A 24,132-nucleotide genomic window follows, 5' to 3' on the forward strand; every position below is an offset into this window, starting at 1 on the left:
TTGACACTGCAGCTCCAAGGGCACAATTCAGATTTCGTGCCGATATCCATTTATAAAGTCGACTCAATTTACTCGAAAAGTCAACTCAATTTTCCCCGTTGCCATGAATTGAAATTCCATGAATCTGTTCCAGCCTAAAACCACCGCCATTTTTGATTACGTATTTTTAATGTCAATCAGTCTGAGTGCAGTGAAAATAGACCTTTATTGTCAATTACCAGCTCAAAAAGGTTTAGCGTCACTTGTCTTTATCAACACAAAGTTACAACGGTCAGCAAAGGCCCAAAATCTCTACGCCAATATCAGGTTTGCATTGAAAAGAATTGATCCACATTGGGCTGAGTCCCGAGTTATAATTTCCTGCATTTTTTTCCTCTTCACGCTGCCATGACCCAATATCTGAATTGTAGCACTTGAACCATGTGCCTCAGTCTGAAAATGTTCCTTCACTGAGGGCGGGTGGGCTGAGAGCTTTTCTTTTTATTGTCATGTTATACGGAGGGAGCAGAGGGTTGCGTACTAAATGATTCACAGAAAACCAGAATCTTTTACATCGGCGTCAGCAATTCAGCCAGGCGCCCTTGCGGGGGAATTCTTTTTGTGTGTTTTTATTGAAGTCTGTGCCGAGTGCGCCCAAAAGCTCTGACAGGGGGCCCCCGAGGGCGCTTGTCTCCACCTTCAAATCATAAGATGGAGTGAAGAAACTCCCTCTGTGCTCTCAATTATACCGCTCGACACCCCCCCCCCCAACTCCACACACACACACACACACACACGCTCACTCCTACACACATGCACGTAAGCCTGCCCTCCCCAGTAAAATAAAACAATGTCGAAAAGTCTGGAGTAATGCAGTCCCAGTGGAGGGCGCCAGCATCACTTTGCTGCTGGATGAGCTGACAGGTTCCCTTTAAGACAGGTCCATTCCCTGCAGGTCTCTCACACTTGGTACCACAATGTGACAGTTAAGGCCTCTTTATACTCCCGCGCTCGCGAGGCCGACAACGCCAGCATTGCGTCACGTGACCGACGCATTGGCCCGCGCGGCCCCTTTGCGTCACTTGACGCGCACACGGCAACAACGCGTAGAATGCCGCGGAGATCATCTCTCGTGATTGGTCCGTTTTAGTCACATGCTGTGATGACATCATCATTGGTTCAACATGCCGCCGCCTTCTTGATCGATTTTACAGTATAATTAAATGTATCATCTGGTCATCTAGGTCCATTTGTTCTAGTAGACACTGTTCCACGGTCGCCATTGTCTTATAAGGTGCGTGGTAAAGCAGGGAACACACAATACCGATTTTGAACATCTTAAGCACATTTGAAAACGTGAAAGACCGTGTTGAGAAAATCGCCAAGTAGTTTTATAGTTAGCGGTGTACTTGACACAGCACACCACACACAAGTATATCGCTGATCGGTGAGCAGCAGCATGGTGGCATAGGGCCTCCCGACTGCCGGAACGTGCGAAGAAGAAGAAAGAGTAGAAGTAGAAGTAGCTAGCCTAACAGTTAACTTACCTGGCTTATCTTTTGCACCTGCAATGTCGTAACATCGCAGCTGCAAAACCTTTCCATTTGGATTGGGGTGAATGAGTGACAGGGTATACAAAACCAAATTCCAAAAGAGAAAAAATACGCTGAAAAATACAGATTTGTCGAAACAGTTTGCCGTCTTAAACAGTTTTAGGTTCAGGAGTTGAATTTTTGTTTGACTTTTTTTTTTTTTTTTTTTTAAACTATAACTGTCTTTAAATGTTCACTTTATGTGAGCGAGCATGCAGGTGCTGGGAAGGAGCAGAAGGGAGGTGTGGGTGTAGCCAAAGGATTGGTGTCATTTCATAGACGGGCACAGCTGTACAAACACGCATATCAAGGAATTTCTGCCTGCTTGATGGAATTGACTTTGCATGAATGGCCTCTATTTTCCGCAGGCCAAAATGAACCATTTTCCACATGTCTCGATGAAGATGACAAGCCTCATATGAGTGGAAATGCAACATTAGTTTGGGGTAAATCCAAATGTGAAATGTTGGCTTCTCTGGCTGCCTTTGCCGAAGACCTCATCCAAGTCCTGCTGCCTGCCTGACCTGTCAAAAGCATCCTCATCCTTCCCAAAATGCCCAAAAAACATAAAGCAGCCACCGCTGGCAGGGTCGGGGGGGGGGCAGCTGCCCCGGTGCCTGGACTCCGGTGGGCCTTCGGAAACGGTAGGAAAAGGCCAGCGAGTGAAAGCAAATCTTTTCAAAGTGAAATCTCCAGCTGATGGCTTAGAGCTCCACACCTCACAGTTTGCTTCTCTTGCTGCTGTCAGATGCTCGGACTGAGCCATTTGGAAGGATTAGGGAAAAAAGCAGAGGAGGAAAACTGGACAGTGGCACAGGGCCTGAGTGATGGCTCCAAGACCCCTCAGAGCGCGATAAACCTTTTAACCTTGACGGTCCCCCTGTGGTGACCCCTGACCTCTGGCTCTGTGCCACAGATTCGACGATGCGGGACAGTGAACGTACCTCCACTTCTGAGGCCAAAAATCCAGCACAGTTCATCTACCTGTCCTGATCATGTGGCCTTTGAAATCAAATCATTCCCTGCATTTACAAAATCTGAAACATAATAGCATAGCTCGGAGAACTTTAGAATATAACCGTCAACAACGTCTTTTTTTTTTTTTTAAACATGACTTTTTACAGTGTGGATTATACATTGTAAAAGAACAAGACTCCGTTGCGGTTTGAATTTAGTTTGTACTTCCTCCTCCACACCGAGATGAAATGATTTACAGTATACAGGCTCAAATATATATAAATATATACGCTTTGCTAGCGTAGAAAGCATTTGTTTGACAGCACTTATTGGATCGACCAATACTCAGTGACAGTGTCTTTATTGCTGTAGTACTAGATTGTCACCAACTATCAGTGACAAATTTCTTGTGTTGTTTTTTTTAAATTCTGCCTCCCTGCCACAAACTGATGACAACTGGAACACCAGTGGCAGTTGCCATGGACTGAAAAAGAAGACCCAAAATGGAAATTTGCATTTGACCACATTGATGAGCCTAACTGCCTTCTGGACAAATGTTTCATGGTCAGAGAAGGTTTTAAGCAGAATGACAAGAAACATATTTGGAGGGGTCGAGGTGAGACTTTCAATCCGAAAAACACTGGACCGAACTGTGAAGCATGATGGTGGTAGTGTCGTACTCTCAGACTAGAAAGAGGACTACTTACAATTATTCAAATTCATTTCAAATCAAGAGCTAGATGGCTGTATAATGCTAATTATAATAAAGTCATACCCCATTACCTATTCAAATGTGTAATCCGCATCCGCATTGAAACAGCCACTGAAGAAATAAATGCCTGATGCCAAAGTGTGCATATTATTAGCAGAGGCACAATGACACATCCATGTTTTCCACTCCACAACGGGCACCGGCTCCAAGGTCGCGCCAGTCCATGCCAGTCATTCCGCAGATCCATTTTCCCTCCCCAGGCGGGCTTCCTCCCCCGTGTTGTTGGCCCAGTGATTCAGTGCCTTGCATTAAGAGCAATTCACCTGCCTCGGGCATCCCAGCGGCACAGCTCCCCCGGGGAAACCAGGTGGAGCATAAAAAAGTTCCACATATGGTAAAGTCAAGCTGCTCGGAGGCTGCCGAGTGTCTGCTGTGGGGATACAGGCTCCTAAAAGGCCCAGCTGGTACTTGGAAAAGAGCTTGTGCATTACTACACCTCCGTGTCTGTTTGGGCTCCCCTTTGGAAAGTGTTGGCCGGCGCACATGACCAGCCATTTTAGATTCCTCCCTCTACCCGGCCTCATCCCTCGCTCCCTCTCGCTTTCCAATTGGTTCTGTATCCAATTGAACATTTGGTCCTCCACTGCTGGTTAATCAAATTCCTCCATCTGGCCCCCTTGGTCCCAATGGAACTCAAAAGGTGCAGCCTGAGCCAGGGTCCAAGCGCATTTTTTTGGGGGGGGGGGGGGGGGGGGGGGGGGGGAGGAGGAGGCAGAGGAGGAGGGGGATGGCGACAAGGACTGCCTATCTAACTTGCACAGCCCAGTCAACTCGATCAGGTAGTGCGCACGAGGCCAGGCCTGGTCGTTTTGGGTAAACAGGAACAGCTTGGGACTAAGTACCAGAAGCCTGCTGTTCTTATCCAGCTCTGGGATGGCGAAGGGATCATATGACAGTAGGAGGGTTTTATGAGCTAATACCTCCATATACACTGCAGAATACAGAATTGAGTTGGGCCTAAATACTGCTCCCGACAACAGATGGGAAGTAGCAATGTTATTTAATTCCCACAGCAGCAGAGGGCGCTGCTTTTCGGTGGGACGGAAATACCGAGCACCAAAGAATTGCAGCAATGGATTCAATTGTGACATCTTGTGCCAATTTTGAATTCACGATAAATAAAGCTGGCTCAATCAAATAACACGCACAGCAACACGCTATGGCTATTTATTAGTAATGTGACTTTTGGTTTCATTTGACTAAAGGGCAAAATATTTCTGGCTAAAATGCACGCGCGCAGATGTTCACACCATGGAATGAAGATATTTGCGTTAAAACTAGTTGTAGCCTCCTTCCGGCTATTCATATGAGTTCAGGCCTAATTGCTAGAAAAACAATTATTTTGTCTCCATGACTCTGGAGGGTTAGGGTTAACCGCATGCAACAATGCATAGGAGCACAGAAGCAGGGCAACAGAAAAGAAAACAAAACAAGACAAAAAAGAACCTTTTTCAAGTTGGTTCTTAGGCCCGCCGCACAACGTCTGACGCGGACGACCCCGACTTGGACCAGATCATAGCAAAAAAAATAAATAATGACAGTTGGCGACTCACACCCGCACATTGAGAGATTTTAGACACCCTGAACGGCAATCCTGTATAGGCTTTTAAGGCTGCACATACAGTATATTGTACTTTAGCACTTTTATTGAATCATAAAAAAGGGTCACAGTCAAGGAAGAAGCAAAGTGCTACCGAAAGAGGCCGTGGGTGAAAATAAACCGAGAGTGGGGATATGTTGAGAGGCTCAGCTCCGCTCCCATTCACTTAAATGTAGTCGGCGTGGTATGTACATCGCATCACATCATTTTGGCAACAGAGACTGCAAGTTTTTGCCATTTCATCCACAGATACATTATAAATGATAAATATAGTTAACAAGTATTGTTGTATAACACAATATATGCATACTTTATGTATAGTATTTTTATGGCTTGGCCGCAGCGTGGCGGCTGGCTGGCCATTACTATCTTAAAACCCGGAAAAGTAATTAGCGTTTTTTTAGTTTAAGTAGTAGTAGTAAGTTTTTGTGCATTGTGATTGGCTATAATACTGCTAAATTCGACATCACGTGACTACGATTTCAATTTTGAAATGCCGCAAAACCAGTGGCCGAGTGATGGGCCGCTCATGAAAAGAGTTGCTGAACCCCGCACACTGCGCGAGAGTTCAGTCGAGTTTGGCCGCATCAACTGGGTGTGCGGCAGGCTTTATGCCGATGATGTGAGATCAGGCCAAAATATTGCTAGGTAAAACCAGTACTTAGTTTTATTGACCCTTGAGGGCGCCGTTCTTTGAGTAAGATGCATCAGAGCGCAGAAATGAGCCACGGAATGAAGACATTGGGTTGTTGTATTCTTATGCCGCTTGCTTGAGTGGAAAGTAGGAGTGCATCAGTAACTAAGCATCGTCTAAGCCTGCACTCTGATCAAAAGAGATATGTTAAGATATCACACAAAGCCGGCAGGGATCTTTCTATCCCCTTGAGTGTGTGCTGCCTTCACAAAATATCTCCTTAACTACAACCCCAATTCCAATGAAGTTGGGACGTTGTGTTAAACATAAATAAAAACAAAATACAATGATTTGCAAATCATGTTCAACCTATATTTAATTGAATACACTACAAAGACAAGATATTTAATGTTCAAACTGATAAACTTGATTGTTTTTAGCAAATAATCATTAACTTAGAATTATGTGGGTGCAACACGTTCCAAAAAAGCTGGCACAAGGTCATGTTTACCAGTGTTGCATCACCTTTTCTTTTAACAACATTCAATAAACGTTTGGGACCTGAGGACACTAATTCTTGAAGCTTTGTCGGTGGAATTCTTTCCCATTCTTGCTCGATGTACAGCTTCAGCTGTTCAACAGTCCGTGGTCTCCGTTGTCGTATTTTACGCTTCATAATGCGCCACACATTTTCAATGGGAGACAGGTCTGGACTGCAGGCAGGCCAGTCTAGTACCCGCACTCTTTTCCTACGAAGCCACGCTGTTGTAACACGTGCACAATGTGGTTTGGCATTGTCTTGCTGAAATAAGCAGGGGCGAAAAAGGAAAAGACGTTGCTTGGATGGCAGCATATGTTTCTCCAAAACCTGTATGTACCTTTAGCATTAATGGTGCCTTCACAGATGTGTAAGTCACCCATGCCATTGGCACGAACACAGCCCCATACCATCACAGATGGTGGCTTTTGAACTTTGCGTCCATAACAGTCCGGATGATTCTTTTCCTCTTTGGTCCGGAGGACACGACGGCCACAATTTCCAAAAGCAATTTGAAATGTGGACTCGTCGGACCAAAGACCACTTTTCCACTTTGCATCAGTCCATCTTCGATGAGCTCGGGCCCAGAGAAGCCGGCGGCGTTTCTGGGTGTTGTTGATAAATGGCTTTTGCTTTGCATAGTAGAGTTTCAAGTTGCACTTACGGATGTAGCGCCGAAATGTATTTACTGACATTGGCTTTCTGGAATGTTCCTGAGCCCATGTGGTGATATCCATTACACATTGATATCGTCGGTTTTTGATGCAGTGCCACCTGAGGGATCGAAGGTCACGGGTCTTGCCGCTTACAAGCAGTGATTTCTTCAGATTCTCTGAACCTTTTGATGATATTATGGACCGTAGATGATTAAATCCCTAAATTCCTTGCAATTGTACATTGAGGAACATTGTCCTGAAACTGGTCAACTATTTTATCATGCACTTGTTCACAAAGAGGGGAACCTCGCCCCATCTTTGCTTGTGAATGACTGAACAATTCAGGGAAACTCCTTTTCTACCCAATCATGGCACCCACCTGTTCCCAATGAGCCTGTTCACCTGTGGGATGTTCCAAGCAGGGGTTTGATGTCTTTTTTGCCACCTGTCCCAGCTGTTTTGGAACGTGTTGGAGCCATAAAATTCAAAGTTAATGATTATTTGCTAAAAACAATAAAGTTGACCATTTTGAACATTAAATATCTTGTCTTTGTAGTGTATTCCATTAAATATAGGTTGAACATGATTTGCAAAATCATTGTATTCTGTTTCTAACGCAACGTCCCAACGTCATTAGAATTGGGGTTGTCCATATTTATCAAAAAGAGACTGTATTATCTTTTTAAGTGCAGCCACCTCCATAAAAACGCTTACATTCCGCTTGTGAGGCATCTAGGTTTACTCTTTGATTCGGAAGGTCAATAGGAAGCGAAACACAAAGCGTCTCAATAGTGCTCGCTGTGCCTGTCCATAGCATGTACTGTGCGATTCCAATTCGTGTCCAACGATCCTCTCCCTCGCCATGTGGCAAAACATGCGTCAATAATTAAACTGCTTTTACGTAACAGGCTACAAGAACACAATGCAATTTGCTCTCCATATTTCATTGGGCCTTTATGAAAGCACATGAGAGAGTGTAATTAATCAAACCACTGGAATATGTGAACGGCAATTTCCACTTAATGGCACTTACAGGGATTGGGTCCCTTAAGCACCCTGTTCTGTCTACCAAACGAGCGGGATTCATTTTCATCTTCGTAGTTCAGAGGATAAAACCTGGCGTGGATGTTAACCAGCACCCGCTTGACATCAGGGTGTCTGCAACAATGCTCCGTGAGGCTATGAATTCATGTCCAAAAATCTCATTCTTTGCCATCTTTTAAGTGATTTTTGCCGTGACCTCAAAAGCAGAGCGTCTGATCCGTCTTGACTCGACCACAGGATGCTAACCGCCACCCAGCCAGGGACAGGAAAAGGATCATTCACTGCTTTTAGTGGCTTTTTTGGTAAGAAGATGGGCTTCGTCTAAATGGCACCCATGTCCCGAAAAGTTTTTTTTTTCTCTCTCTCGCTCTCTCTCCCCTACTTCCATCTGCCTCTCCAAAGACTTGTCTAAGTGCAGCATCTTGTTTCAGTAATTCAGCCAGGACGGAGACAGTGGAGAGAGGAACGTCATCGATTTCTCTCTCATTTGGTTCCTCCTAGACTTGCTCGAAGACATCTATTGGACTACTGGACAGGACTGTGTTATAAGACAGTGTCGTTGCATCTAAAGTCAACGCTGCACTGATGTTTTCACTTACAGTATTGGCATTTCAAACAAAACAGACAAACTGCCATTTTAAGAACGGTGGTCAGCAATCAATTCATTGCTCTTTTCTTCGGTCTGTCCATGCATCTATAAGCCTGTCCATTTCATCCAACAATGCATTCTTCACTTGCGGGAGAGTAAGTACAGGTCAGAGGTCAGTCATTGACGTCTGTAAGAAACTCAGTATCTTTAGGGAGAAGGACTCGATAACCTCTGTGACGGACTGGCCCGAGGAATAAGCGGGCCTTCAGATTTTGGAGCAAATGACTCTCGTCTCATCCCGCTGCCTTTCAGACACCCGAGCTGAGCTCATCAGCTGAGTTTGTGGTAGGTCTGGCTGCCATCTTGGCTTCCTGTTGGGCCCACTTAGTATCTCCTCTGCATTGGCGCCCTTTAGGGCTCCTAATAATTCATTTTGCTCCGACTCGAAGGCGGCCTGCTAAATTCTTAATAACAGTCAGAAACTCTCAGGCTGACCTTCCATTCATTAACATCTTATTGAGATATTCTTTAGCACAAAACCAATTAGAAATGCAACACAGCTACCTGCAGATCTTGGTGTGCAATATTTTCAAAATAGAGGCCAATCCCTTACGCCATTAGGAGAGGCAAGTGAAATCCAAACAAGACAAATCTATGTATTGTTTATCACCTCCTCGGGCTTTTTACCCAGAGGCCAAAATATGAGAGGGAGGGGGACGAGGTCATTATAATTAAATTACCATTCACTTCTCTATCCGAGTCGGAACGTGCTAAGACACGTGACAGCAAATCCATAGTAACTTTTTACATGCATTAGCATAACACCCAAAAGAGCTAAACTTTATTCGATTCCATTTGATTGCAAGAGAGCGATTCACCAGTTCACTTGTCTGTTTTTCGGCCTGGTGGCGGCTCTTGCTAAAGATGCGCATTCCCAAAAATAAAGCATCAGGAGACGCGAGAGATTATCTGGAGGGTTTCGTGTTCTGTTGATGCAATAACTTTTATTACGCTCAAATTAATTTCTGATGATTCTGATCTGATGTAAATTGCACGTTTCGCATTTTGGTATACATAAATTATGTCACACAGCGACCATGAATCCATCCTGCTAGGATACTGCTGACCAAAAATTCAAAACTCTCCACTTTCAAACTCCAACTAAAACTGGCCAAAACAATCCATAGACAAACCAGCAAGTGTCCGCTATCATTGACAGCCTCGATATTATTAAGAGGACAGCATTATTCACTGAAAAACTCAGCGAACAGAATTTGTGTTTTGAACAGCGCCTTGCGCCCCCTTTTTCATGGAGAAGCCTCGAAATGATCCTCAAACCTTGACGCCATATTCCCTCTACATTAGATGACGTAGCCATAGGATACCTGCCTCCAACCGGGGCTCATTTGGACCAATTCCCGAGTCGGAGCGCTGGAATTCACCCAAAATGGCAACTTCCAACTAAAGTGGACGATTTCCTGTTTAATTTTGTTCATGGCTCCTTGAGGCTTTTTCGTCTTGTTATGACAGACATGTCCATCAAATTAAGCGCCACTTGGTGAAATTGGTGGCGGGGGCTCATTTTGATTAACTTTCCAGGGATGCTGCTTGCTACTGACTGAGTTGATGAGTAAGAACAGACGGTGTAGGCATCGTAACAATAATAATAATTCCACAAAAATAATCAATTTGTTGTTGTACATATCCTTGAGCAAAACAGATATTGATATAGTTCTAGATAAGATTGGGGTACCTAATGTTGTGTATATCTCCTATAGCCTTGCATCCTCTCATTGTAAGCAATCTACCAAAGGATATGAGCAATGTTGGCAACTTGGCACCTTCCAATGGGCACGTTGGCTGAAAATGAGAAAACGAGAGGGAATGTGAAACAGTGTTAGAGCAGGAGGGCTTCTCGCCAATGTCTTCGGTCGGGCAAACACATAGCATGGAAAGTGGAATACATCCACCAAATAAATAAGAACAAGACGGCAAAATGGGGGGAACGAGAGAAAGGAAAGAAAGATCTGTGATTTCTCCCCTCTCTCCATTCCCCCGCGAGACCTCCCTTGATGCCAAGCATTCATCATTCAGCCTCTAATATCAGTTATTCTGTGGCTCCTCTGCTTACAGCAGAATTAATTTCTGCTTTAATTACTCTCATCGGCGGAATGCTGATGAAGGAGAGGGACGAGGCATTCTGGGACCCGAGCCTCATTCCACCGCTTTAATTTGAATGAATTCCACACGGAGACGCTGGCAAACAACTGGCAGCCGGGCCTCGGGAGCCACGGTGGGAGCTGCCTCCGCGGCCCCCGCCACGCTACCTCACGGGTGTGTATTGCATGATGATTGTGTCACACACAGGAAGAAGAAAGCCACTGACTGATGGATTGAGTGATGCGTGTGCGTACAGTTACACTGTTTGTAAGGTGCATCAGCGTGTTTGACGAGACGGGGGAGAAGGCAGCATTTCATATAACGACTGCAGCAGATTGAGAGCAACCTCGTAAATAGTTCATCTGATCATTCCAGATATGGCACATCATACTCACTCATTATACAAATAGTATTAAAAAACAAAAAGAATAATAGGAAACATGCACATGAAGTGAGATGTTACCAGCCTCGTTTGCATAATGAAAACAAGTGCAGAGCGAGTGTAATAGCAGAGGAGTAGACAGAGGGGGCCATAATCGACTTTCCTCCAAGCCGGCTTGCTGCTTGCAGAACGAAGCATATTGGCTGCATTAGGATTTTGATTGATTATGTGGGTCCTGCATTCTGATTCATTTGATTAAATGTTAGCATGGGTTGTTGTTTTTCCCAAATTCTAATGAAACAAAGACACGGGAGGATACCGAGCCAGGCTGCGCTTGCACCACGCAACAACGGCGCATCAGTGCTTAAATGCACTGTTAAAAGAAGAAAAAAAAAAAAAAAACGTTGAAAAAAAATGAAAAATTAGTTACAGCATTCAGTGTTAACTCCCACTGGCCCCTTAGAACCCCCGTTTATGCCGTCACGCTTCTCATAAATTCAGTGCAGCTGAAAGCCACAATAATAAACATATTGTTCAATTAACAACAGAATAATTGTATCGGGGTACCTAATGCTGTGATCAGCTCGTGTATTATGATTGTTGTAAATTCGTATTTTAGGGGACATTGCTGTCCATTCAGCCATTGTTATTTTAGTCAAGTAGATGACGAGTCCTTATGGATCCTTACGGAAATGCCTTTATGAAGAAGTAAGTGATGACCAAGTGACTATTTTTCACCTATTGAGGTCTTCTTATTATATTGTGGCACCTTTAGTTGCCGTAGTGGTTGTGATAACTCCTGCACCTAATTAAGCAAATGCATATTAGTTAGGATGTCTCTTTCGTGCCAACTGAGCAAACACACAGTATTAGCCATTTTGTGTTGGGTTGTTTATGTCAAAATTGAGCTAAGCTAACACACCTAAAGTATATTGAGCAACACGTGAGGCGTTTGGATACATTGTGATGGTTTTCCAAGTGTCAGAAATGTTTGTAGCTTTATTATTGTTCTTTTGTTCAAGACACTATGCTACATCCTACATTTTCTACTCCATTTCGGAGTTCTGTTGCTTTGGTGGTGCTGTAACCTGAATTTATATGTATGTTTCAATCATACGTGAGAGGGAAGCCTGAAACATGAAGGGGCCATCATGTGAAAGCATATATATGTTTTAATGATTTGTTATCACTATTTATTAGGCTGCTAGATTAGCATTTGCTACAGGGCATCTTTCACTACTTAACGTTGTGTAAAGCACTAATTACACATGTACTGGCCAGTGTTAACAGTAACTTCTTGTGCCATTTGAGCACGTATTCTTACGCCGCCGCGCAAATAGTTCACTAACCTCGGAATGTCATAAATACAGTAAATACTTGTATGAAAAATATTCTGGGCCATAAATATAAAACAATCAAATGGGAAAAGCAGTAACTGAGCATGTATTTTTGTGCCAAGTGATGATGTATTCTTACATCGCTGCGCAAGCTACAGTCGTTCATTGTGCATAAGTCCAAACGGATGCCTGTACTTAATTTCTACTTGTTTTTTTTATGTATTTTCTAATGGAAATAAATTGGTCCCAGCACCGATCACAATACATTCACATTTGCCCAACAAACGAAATGTTTTATACTGTTAAGTCGGTGACTTTCAGTTCGGCGCATTTAGTCACGACATTCGGGTCCTCGGTAGGCGCAACCATTAGTGACCTTGAAATCTCCGGACAGGTGGGCAGTGGCGGCCTACGCGGCACTGTCCCTTTTTTGGCAGCCCAATCGCCCACCCACCCTTCCGGGCTGCTACGAGCAGCTGGGTCACAAACACTAAGCACATTAATATCTTCTTAATGATAATAATCATTACGGCATAAGCACCTTCCCCCGATGCAGGTCGGCTCACGAAAATGTGCCAGAGTAGCATCGTCGTTAAAAAAAAAAAAAAACGGAAGAAAAGAAAAACAAGAGCTGAAATGAGTCTTTTAATGGGCAGCAACTTACAGCCACCATGATAATGCCGACGCTAATGCAATAATGTGATAACGACATACAGCTAAGGCATTAGGGAGACCAAAACCAGGATGAATGAATAAATAATATCTGTATTTAAAAAGTGGGGACGACACAGTTACCACTGCAGATGTTCATGTAAATATAGCCTTGATTGTATATGTTTTAATGAACCCTGAGATGAATTTCCTCATGCTCCATCCACAGGAGCACTTTGGCACCTTTTCGGGGGTCCATGCATGCAGGGCGACTATCACCCATACACGCGCCTCATTTAATACTGTCACTATTCACCTATCACAGGCTATTATGTGTCTCATCCGCGTTCATTATTGAAGCTAATGATCTGTTGTCCTCTCAAGGAAGACTACATTAAAAGTCTCTTACTAACTTAATTAGTAATTATGAATGTTAAAGATTAATCAGCCAGTGAGTGGCTTAAGGTTGGCGTCTCGGGGCGGCGGGCAGGACAAAAAGCGCGGAGACAAAAAGAGGCCACGTCGTGTTCACGCTCTGGAAACGGAACGCGCCGTAGGAATACAGTCACTCTCATACCATAAAGAGAATTCAAAAAAATAAATACAGGGGAAATACGTGGGGTGTCCTGGTCAGTCCAGCACTACTATAGTAAACTCATCCAGCAATGGCTAAATGCTAATCTGCTAATCGACACAATTTTCAAGAGATTGTTGTTGTTACATACTGCCCAGTTGTTTTAACTTTACAGTAAATACATTTTTGAAACAAAAACGATCTTCTAAATTAGCATTGATTGACTCATCTGTACAAACAATGCACCATTTTTACTAAATAAAGTTATTTTTGTTTCCCGGCTGGTCCACAGCTAAAATATATGCTTCGAGGTCGTCATGGCAACGACAGAGAAAGCTAAATCTGCTTATTCCAAGACAGTGCACCATAAACATGATTTGGAAGTTGTCACATTTTTACATAACGCTGCTTTAACCTACTGTATGAAGCATAGCAAAACTACAGCACACAATACTGACCATTAGCACTGATGCTAGTTCAAGCATGCTAGTTCAAGCACACTATTTTCCCCTTTAACCCAAAAGGCATCTTCAGTTAAGGATTAAAGGTAAAATGTCGTCAACAAAAAGGAATGGTACTGTTGCCTGGATTCAACCTTTGCGGATTACCATGACCTGGATGACTGAGAATCTACACAGATTTATGAACAGGCAGTGTTCCAAAACAATTACAGCTATTGAGAAAATTTGTCACTTTTTGCACATTTTAGTCCATCACACCTGGATATAAAATTTAGCTCTCTAGCCTTGAAGCGCCAACATGGATCAAATATGACAGGAAGTAGCGTATGAAACGGGAACTCGTGATGCATGGCAGCGCTCACATTAGCTCCTGCTAACAAGATGGAAATAGATCTTCTTAATTAAGTGTACACCAATTCCTGTCTATATCGGCACCTCCCTGACAATTCCACATCAGCAGCACAGAACACTTCGGCAAATACTGCATATAAGCAGCGCTATTCACATTAAACCTTAATAACTAATAAGGCTTTCATCCTGGGAGTTTCCTGTGTGATTTCCATTAACTTGAGGAGGGGGTGGGGAGAATTGCCCAGGACCATCTCCCCGTTTTCCGGAGCATGTGGATGCGTAAGCCTGGGGGGGGGGGGGGGGGATGCGAGAAGAAAACAAGTAGCAACTTTAACTGTGCTGAGTTGTGGAATGTTGACGATACAAGCTACGTTTCTGCACCGACTTCACCAATTAGTGCTAAAGACATCAATTTTACCTCTGAGTTCTGTTTACCTTGTAAAGCTTATTTAGGAATAATAGTTTTATTTATTTACTTGCTTCAAACCTCTGCACACAATTCTTACCGCTGCCAGATACTTAACATTAGCACCCGCTAAACACAACATGAGAGGGGTCCCGGTTGGCCGACTAATTTCAAAGAAAGGTAACACTTTAGAGAAAACAAATCTAATACATGAAAAGTGATTATTTTAGTTCATACAAATAGTGGACAAAACTGAACATTACTATTGATGCTCGCACTAACACAACATGAGAAGTGTACTGTCTCTTCCACCGACATTACAGACTGCTATAGTAAGTAAGTTTATCCTAGGTTTACAGCGATGTTATTGTGCTTATTACAAGCCAGTGTAGCAGCAACATGATGGTATAAAAAGTTCATACAAGCGCCACACAAATCTCTGAAGATTAGCACTGATGCTAGAGCTAACGCGACATGAAGTATCCTGGTTGACCACCAATATTGCAGACCACTAAAGAAGGTAAGGATAATAGCGATGCCATTCTCTGTATTATAAGCCAATGTTAGATTAACATGATTCTGAAAAGCTTGTTTTAACATACAAATTATACCGATGATTGATTTAAACCTGAAAGGAAAGGTAAGATTTCAAAGAAAAGCGCTGATGCTAGTGCTAACGACATGAGGGGTGTCCTGGCTGGTCCAACAACATTTCATTTCACTAAAGTAGGTGATGCCCGTTTGCCAGAGAGATAATAGCGATGCCATTCTACTTAATAAAAGCCAGGGCATATTGTCAATATGAGTTTTGATTTTGAGGTTAAAAAAATGAAAATAAAAATAAAAAAAATCATTCAAGAAAAGGTGAACATTTGAAAGAAAACCATTTCACAGTTTTGCCATGTTCTTTAGAGGAGAGTCCTATTGCACAAGACACAGGGAGGTGTGTGCGTGTGCGTGCGTGTGTGTGTGTGTGTGTGTGTGTGTGTGTGTGTGTGGAGTGAAGGTAGGGGGGCTGGCTGGTGGCCTGCAGCACCTGAAACCTATTAGAGAGTTCTGGAACATTCCACAGGGTTCCTCCACTTTAGCCAGAGGACATCATAAAGGTCCTTGCAGAGCAAGACCAAAAAAAAAACAAAAAACAGGCAACAAGGTGAAACAGTGCAACCAGATATGGAAGTAAGTGTTTGTTTGGTCACTTGGAGGAAAACAAGTTTTACCCGCTGGCCCCCCTACCTTTGCTCCCAATATGTACAGTACAATATGTTGTCCTTACAAAGCAATGCTATGATCAAAACATTTACTATTGGCAAGCCAAGCAAAACTTTTTATCAACTTTTTTTTTTTTTTTTTTTTTTAAATTTATCACATGGTCTGCCATCTGGACTTAAAACAGTAGGGCCCAGTAGTGTGCTGACACTGAAAACAAACAAGCATAAACACACAAAAGCGCCTGCCAAATTTCTTGCAGATATAGTCTTGCACGCTCGGCTTTTTGTGTGTATATATGTGTTTTAGTGGTACCAAGGCCCATCTCTTTGGCTGAGCCCACGCCTCAGCGTTATGCTCACTGGGTTTGGCTCTATGGGTGTCTGTGGCCTCTCCTCTGGTCGCCCGTGTCCATTTGCTCTGCGGGGATGGCAGGCCCGAGCTGACAGATGGCCGCCCCTCTCTCCATTCCGCTCCAGAGTAACACAGTAACTGGTTTTTCCTCCGCCGTTGACCTTGCCACAGCCAGCCAGCGAGCCGGGCTGGCACTCGGCCTGTCGAACAGGAGGGTAATGAAGTCCAGCGCTGCTCACATGATTATTAAGGCTTTGACGCTGGGGGGCCTTTTCAGAGCCCCGTGCCCCCCGCTCCCTCCTCCTCCCCTGTCAGCCATTGGCAACAGTCATAGCCTTTTTTTTTTTTTTTCCCCCATCATTTCTTTATTTTTTTTTATGAAAACCACCACCAAAAAGCTCGCTATGCACTTCCAAGAACTGCAATTCATCAGCATGTGTCTTTTCTCAAAAGGTTGAAACTGGATTTCCCCAAAATCTGAGCCTTTGACCAATCAGACAAAACTTTTACATTTTTTCGGGCCATACAGCTTTCTCAAGTGCTTTCAAGACGCAGTCAAGCTTTTCCTGCACCTGACAGCTGTCATCTATGCACAATATTTACATTCAGGTGAAGAAGTGGTTAGCACGTCCAGCTCACAAATCTCAGCTACGGCCTTCCCGTGCTTGCAAGAGTTTGGTCCGGTTTTCCGGTTTTGCTCAGTAAAAGAGCTGGCTTACATAGGGTTAGTAATTATGACTTTGCGACTGTGTTAGTGACAGACCGCGGCTCGTTTAATTTGCGTTATGTTGCTGCTGTAGGAACGGAACTCCATTGTAAATCAAGCACAGCTGTACTATTTTGCTCAGGCCTGAGCAGTGGCAAGCAAAAGATTCTTGAGCTTTTGGAGGCTCCGAAGTACAGTAGTGACCTGTCCTCCAGGAAAAGATGATTGGGTAAGCATACTGCTCTGTTGACAACACTTCGAAAATAGCTCAATGCATGTTCGGCTTAAGTAACAGCCCCTACGCAAAGTGAAATCACTCCTGTTACGGTGCTGACAACTACTGAAGGCACCGCGGTTCAACAGCAGTGCAACGCCTTTAGCACAAACGCATCACCAGGTAGGCTTGGAAGCTCGCTCCCTTCAGGGCCAGTTCTGGGATTTGAGAGGTGCAGCTTGCAGCTCTGACCTTTACCAAGGCGGGACTCTATCTGTTTGCACTTCTGCCATAAGCCCCCTTCACCCCCTCCCCCCTCACTCCCTAGCCACCCACTACCCACCTCCGGCCAGACTACTAAGCAACCCCATCAGACCAGGGGTGCAATTCCAGGGGTGACACCCCAGAGACCGACAGGAGGCGGAGTAATGCAGAGGTTAATTCCGATCATCCACTATTTATGGGCTTCACTTCAGAACAAGGGTTGGCATTAACACTCTAAAGGAGACATCCCTCCTGTATATCAATAAAACATAGACTGAAGCACAGGAGGCGCCGAACTTCATTCAGACGGCATTAAAGGACACTGAAAGTGAATCCTCCATTAGGTATGGGCCTTTTATGTAAAAACCATGACACCGTTGTGGCAATACTTTCTAGGCTACTGTTTTCAAAACTTGCAAACACTTGACACTTGACTAACGCAGCAGCTGCTGTCAAACGTATGCTAAATATACGTCACCTCACCATCACAAACATATAATTGTTTACGGTGACTTGCACAGGGCGTTCAAAAAGGACCCTGGATAATGAACCACATGCTGCTTCTCCATGTCACAGTAGGCTGTATATATATATTTTTTAATTTTTGTTTTTAAATAATACGTTTTTATTTTATTTTGGTTAATAATATAATTGGTTAATTATTTATAATTAACCTCCGTAAATCCACACGATAGAATGCTTCTCTTCGGCTCAGTATTTCCCGCTCCATACACATCACCATGGCGACATCTGGCCACCCAATTGCAATGCAGCCTAGCGGCGGCCAGCGCGTTTGTGCAAACAGGTCATATGAACTGAGAGAATCTGATATTTTCTCACATGTTGGCCCAGTCTGTGAGGTGTGCAGAAATGTCAGGGGGGGGGGGGGGGGGGAAATAAATTTTTTTTTTTTAAATCAATAGATAAGGAGCACATCAGACCCCGCTTGTCTGGCCTAGCGAGGGCGCATCCCTGTGGTGATGTCAATTATCTCTGCTTTACAACAAGAGCACAAAAAGTGTCTGCAAAACTTGGCGCATGGCGGAAACTTTCGTTTTGTTCCAACCTACACAGATAAGTAACACTGACTAAATGTGTGAATTGTATTGGCAGCACTTTTTACGTTTTCCCAATTCATTCTGCTTCCTATTCTCCTCATGGATGCCACATTAGTCAACTAGCGGTGTAATGTAACAAGCAGTACGGTGCGCATAATTGCATATTAGCGGCAGCACACTTGGCTGCACGGGAGGTGACTGCGCTAACGAACGGAGAGGCGTTATTAATCACCAATTAATAAAGGCGGGCAGATATCACACTCACTATGTAGCACACACGGCTTCTTTTGTTTCCGCTCGACTTTCTTCTCTTTTACTTATTTTTATTACATTGACCCTACACCACTCTTGCGCTATTGACATCTTACATATAACCACCGAAGAGACCAACAAGGAGTGTTTATTTACACATTACATGTGTGAATGCTCTATAAAAGAATCGCTCATGCCATCAGATGAAACCAATCGATTTGTTGGGTCCATGCAACATTGCACAAGCACTTGAAAGATTCATTTTCCAGCTATCTATGTATAACACTATAGTTATTTCATTAATCTGGAAAAAAAATTCCAGGAAATTTCTGGAGCTGAAATAAGAATCAGACATATATAAAGTATTGCGTCACTTGGATTGTACATGGAAATAGACAGTCACTTTCCATGTCTGGGAGATTTTGGTGTTATTAAAGGTTGGACAATTTCCTTAGAATTCCCTTTTTATGAATGTCAAGAATGTTTCTAAAAATATTTCCATTGTTTCCATTTCATTGGAAAATTTGAGAACTTAAAAGTTGTACAATTTGCTTTCAATGATTTTTCAGTTATATTATTTTCTTTATGTTTGAATTTGTTTGGCAAACAAAAAACACAATAAATGCAGATTGTTTTCTGGAAATACTATTGGCTGGGTAATTTTATAAATATATAAAATATATTAAATATATAAATAATATTAAATATATAAATAAATATAAATAAAGTTGAAAAATTTCTGGATGTATCCTGTGCGCTCAAATCCAACAGGGGGAGCAGCCACAATACTAAACTTGCTGTACTACTGTAGCACGCAGTACGTTTATGAATGATCTCTGCCATGGGTTTCATTTGAAAATCTGATTGAGCTGACGCTGCAAAACGTTTTAATTAAAAAAAAAAAAAAAACAGGCTTCATGTCATAGAATAAAGATGGAACAGTTTAATGCTAGAAATCACAAAAAAATATATCCTACATTCAAAAATAAAATACATAAATAAATAAAATGGAAAAAAAAAAAAAAGAAAGAAAAATCACAATAAATTGACCCATGACAATTGAAGCGTTTTGAGCACTTGTGGGAAGCGCAAAGAGGGATCATACTGCATATAAAAGTGACTTAATTGAGCAGAGAGCTGAGTAAATACTGAGTGGGAAGCGTAAAAATCAAAATACGAACACCGGACAAATACTAATGACTATCTCATGTGTGTTCCTCACAGCTCGTTGGTTAATATCGCAAACGTGAGCATGCGAGAGAGGAGAGCTGAAGGCCTTCTCACTCGCTCCCCTATCCAGCCACGTAACAGCCCACAGTGCCCGTTTCACACTGAGCGGCCAGCTGTACAGCAAATGTGCCTTTCCCATCTCCGCCCTGCCCACCCCTCCGTTCGGTGCCCACCCCCCGATGCCCGGGCTGACCGGGCCACAAGCGCCACTCTCCTCCCTGACTTGGCTTGGAGCTCACTGCTGTCACCAACCCAACAAAACTGTAAAGGTGACCCCCTCCCCCGCCCTAACGACAACAAGAAAAACATTTCTAGGATGTGGTTTGTTTTCTTTACAGGTGTCCTTCAGGGCGACTGGAGTGAATTAAGGAGAAATTAAAAGAAAAGCCTTTTCACCTTTTATGACGGGCGCTTGTTCTCCACAGAGGGACATTTGAAACAGTATGAAAAATGGAGCACAAGCGCCCCCCAAGTGAGGCTCCAAATGTCATAGTTTACATTTACAGTGAGGTCAAAGTGAAGCAACGGGGCTTCGTGATGGCCAACCCCTGAGCAGGCTTTTGTGTTCTTGAAAGACCTCCAAATGTCCCCATAAAACATGACCGAAAAAAGAAAACCTTCAAAGTGGAATGTCCCGAAAGTGGTCCAATTTGAAGCTGAAGCTGGATTTTTTTTGGAAAGATGTGACACAAAAGTCAGACATCATCATGACTTCAGACTTCAGCATATCTCAGAAGACCAACTTTAAGGTTGGCTTTCCACTGCATAGTTCAAGTGACAATTAACAATTAAGATTTATTTGTTGTCATGTGGCACTACTGGCATATGTGTCATGGCGGCGTAAGAGAAAAGAAAAGAAAAAACAAAAAAACAGATGGAATCGGATATCTTCAGATCAGAATCAGGCCTCTTCCAAATGTGGATACAAATCGGACGCGTGTCAGATTGATACGAGTGCCAATGTGATACGAGTGCAGCATAAATGCCAACTTGACGTCATTGACATACAGCACACCGATTGGTGACATAAAGCCTGCCCAAACGACACAAATAAACTATCGCAAAATTATAGACAATTAAACATGGTACATTAGAGGTGTGTCCGTCATTAAATAAGACAAAAAATTGCAGACGGTGGCCGATGAAGGAAGGTGGAATTGCCTTCATTTAAATCATTTGGCATTTTTTTTCCCCCAGCTATTGTTCCATTTATTGTAAAAAGGAATTTAGTGACAAAAATATGCTTGCGAAATCTCAATGTTATTTATTACATATGATGGTTTCAAATTTTGGTACAGATTTGCCGGATGTGTCACACACACACACACACACACACACACACACACACACACATCCACACACATGCCCAATGCAAACACACGGTCAATAGTTTCTTTATTTCAGTTAAACTTGATTGTATTTATTTTATATTACACAGGTTGTGATCATGTATAAGATTTAGAAATGTTAAAATGTTACTTTTAACACGACCCGTACAGTTCATGAAGGTAAATAAAAGCGTGGAAAATATGATTTTGATTAAACTTGATCTCAATTAATCTTGGAAGTCCACTGGTGTGTTTGACTTTCTGTGTTCCACTATTACATTTTCGCCAAATGGACATACTGTGAGAATTCCTAGCTAAATTATACATAAATATAAAGGATTATAAAGCGAGAGAGGCAGCTGAAAGCAGTATAAATCTGCGTGTCTCTGGAGAAAAATTGGACACCCTCGATTCTGCGAGTGTGCCATGCCAAAAAAACTCTAAACTAAAGAGTGGCCAGCTGTCTTCTGGCCTGCTATTAAATTGCTCCTTGGATGGTGGCGATATCATTTTTTTCCCTCCCTCCTAAGGAGGATCCCACCAGGTCCCCGAGCAGAGCGGCCAGCTGTACGGCAAATGTGCGCTGATCCATCTGGGCCCAGGCGGGCTGCGACCTCCATCTTAAGACGCTGCTGTGCAACATCACCTTGCCCCCCCCCCCCCCCACACACACTTTTTGTTGTTGTTGTTGTTGCTGTGTTTCTTTAGTAACCATTATGCGCCAATCGCAACCGTGTACATCTGAGTGTCATATCCACCCATCAAAACGTCCTGGCAGCGCAACAGAGATTTTGTTTAGGGGGACGGTCACATTACGAAGGCAGCTCATACGGATTCTGTTGTTCCGTACGCTTATGCAGAGCCACATGACTATATATAGAGTTATCAGTGTGAAGTGACACCACGGAGGAACGGGCCATGGATGAAAACAACACCCCTATGAATCCAGCGTCTGCTCCATTACCTACGCTAATAACGCTGACAGCTGAGCGGAGATGACCCCGGCCCCCGTTTCCCCTCTCCGGTGCAGATGGTCATTAAAGAGAGAAAGTGTCCTTTTTTTCCACCAGAGAAGGCATTTAGAGCTTTTCCAAATTAGTAGTTTTTTTTCTTTTTTTTTTTCACAGCGATTTTGGCCCAGATCAGTTGTGCAGTGATTATAGTCTGGATTGGATTCAACCCTCATTCTACGCTAAAAGGGATGCTAACGTTTTACTCCGCTGTAGCACCCACCTACACTTTTGATCTGTCACTCGAACTTTTCACTTTCACCAACATGGCAAATGACAGCTGACTGTTCCCCTCCATTGATTTGAAGGAAGGTAACATCCACATTACTCTGTTGGTAATTATTTTACTTATTAGATGGTGGACACACCTCTAAAGTACATCATGTCTATACAGCTCAAATGTAATATATTTAGACCGTATTGAATTGTCTTTGCTTTCTTTGCAATCGGTACGTGCGTGTGTGCGTGCGTGCGTGCGCGGGCCGCTGAACGGTAATATTTTGAAGAGGAAAAGCAACCGAGCCAAGTGTGTGCATTTTTAAAGAACTGCAATCTATAACTACTATAATAAACATTAGGTTCCACGAATACCAATCTGACAGTGTTGATCAAAAGAGAACATTAATAAGGCTAAACATTTTATACAGTTCTTGTGTTGCATCTCATTTGATTGTTCAGGTGGTCATGTTGTGGTCAGTCAGTACATTTTCCTTTATTTCCGCTCTTTGTATTTATTCCGCAGTTATTACAGTTATTAAGTGTGAGCGCATGTGCGGCTTTCTCCACATTTTACAAATCGCCAAACAAAAACATCCAGCAGACACCCTTTTGAGGAGTCTGATGGAACGCGTGATCATCTGGAATATGAAGCGATGGCATATCAGAGGACTAAGACATCAGACAATAACCCAATCACCTATCCGCCTGTTATCTTAAGCTGCCCGAATTCCACTATTACGGGGGAGCTGTGTGCTCGCGCTGCTGAAAGACATAAAGTAACCAGTAGGGGGGTTTGTTTTCGACCCTCCCAGTGTGCTCCGTGCCTGCCTTTGCAACAGAAAGGACTAATGCTGGCTTGGTACTGTATTAGGCACCCCCAGTAGAATAGTGGGTGAGCAGATTGCAAAGATGAATAGAAAACACACACCTACACTCTGGGCTCGTCACTCTCCTTTGCAAATACACCACAGCATCAAAATCACATGCTTCTGATTGTTTATGCACAAACAGTGGGCCCCTGATAGAATTGCCTAGCGGTCCTGATAGAATTGCCCACCGTGTTTAAATTCACCTGCGCCTAGAAGCGTGTCCCAAACAGAGAGGCGGTTTGGTTCCAGATCAATGAGTCTCTCCCCCACTGAAGACAACAGATAATGCAGTGTAATGAAAGAGCCGCCAAACGAGCTGAATAAATGAATGACTAAAGGAACGTGAGACCAGAATTCAGATGCCTACTTACTGCAGGCGAGCAGAAAAAATAAAAAAATAAATAAATAAACTGTTTTCCAATTGTCTCGTGTTTACAAATGCTTCTGCCTGCATACAGATGACAAACAAAGGCAACCAAAGATTTTTGGCAAATGCGGATGTTACCGTTTGATTTCAAATGGATTATTTGGGGCCAAATCTGTCATTTGCAGCATTGTTAGGCTGCATCGTGTGATATATATATATATATATATATATATATATAGACCAGGTAAAGAGTCGGGATGCATGATCAAACAAACAAAATTATATAGGAATAGAGATTCAGACTGTCAAGATATTTTCTTCCCACTTTGAATCAATATTTGAAACATTTCAGCAGTCTCCACAAGCATG

General features: G+C 43.1%; 1 protein-coding gene across 5 annotated transcripts in view; it reads right to left on the reverse strand.

The window, feature by feature from the left end:
• Window positions 1–24,132, reverse strand: part of LOC133488607 (zinc finger protein 521-like) — a 121,968-nt gene that overhangs the window by 35,129 nt on the left and 62,707 nt on the right. The window contains exon 6 of one of the 5 annotated variants that reach the window (XM_061796679.1): window positions 16,255–16,446. The exons of 3 other annotated variants lie outside the window; for them this stretch is intronic. In XM_061796679.1, the coding sequence (XP_061652663.1) occupies window positions 16,255–16,446 (192 nt within the window). Of the gene's footprint in view, window positions 1–10,150; window positions 10,222–16,254; window positions 16,447–24,132 lie in introns of those variants that run through there. One more of the 5 variants, XM_061796683.1, reaches the window with a different exon arrangement.

This window comes from Phyllopteryx taeniolatus, chromosome 14 (genome assembly GCF_024500385.1).
Source record: "Phyllopteryx taeniolatus isolate TA_2022b chromosome 14, UOR_Ptae_1.2, whole genome shotgun sequence".
NCBI classification, from domain to species: domain Eukaryota; kingdom Metazoa; phylum Chordata; class Actinopteri; order Syngnathiformes; family Syngnathidae; genus Phyllopteryx; species Phyllopteryx taeniolatus.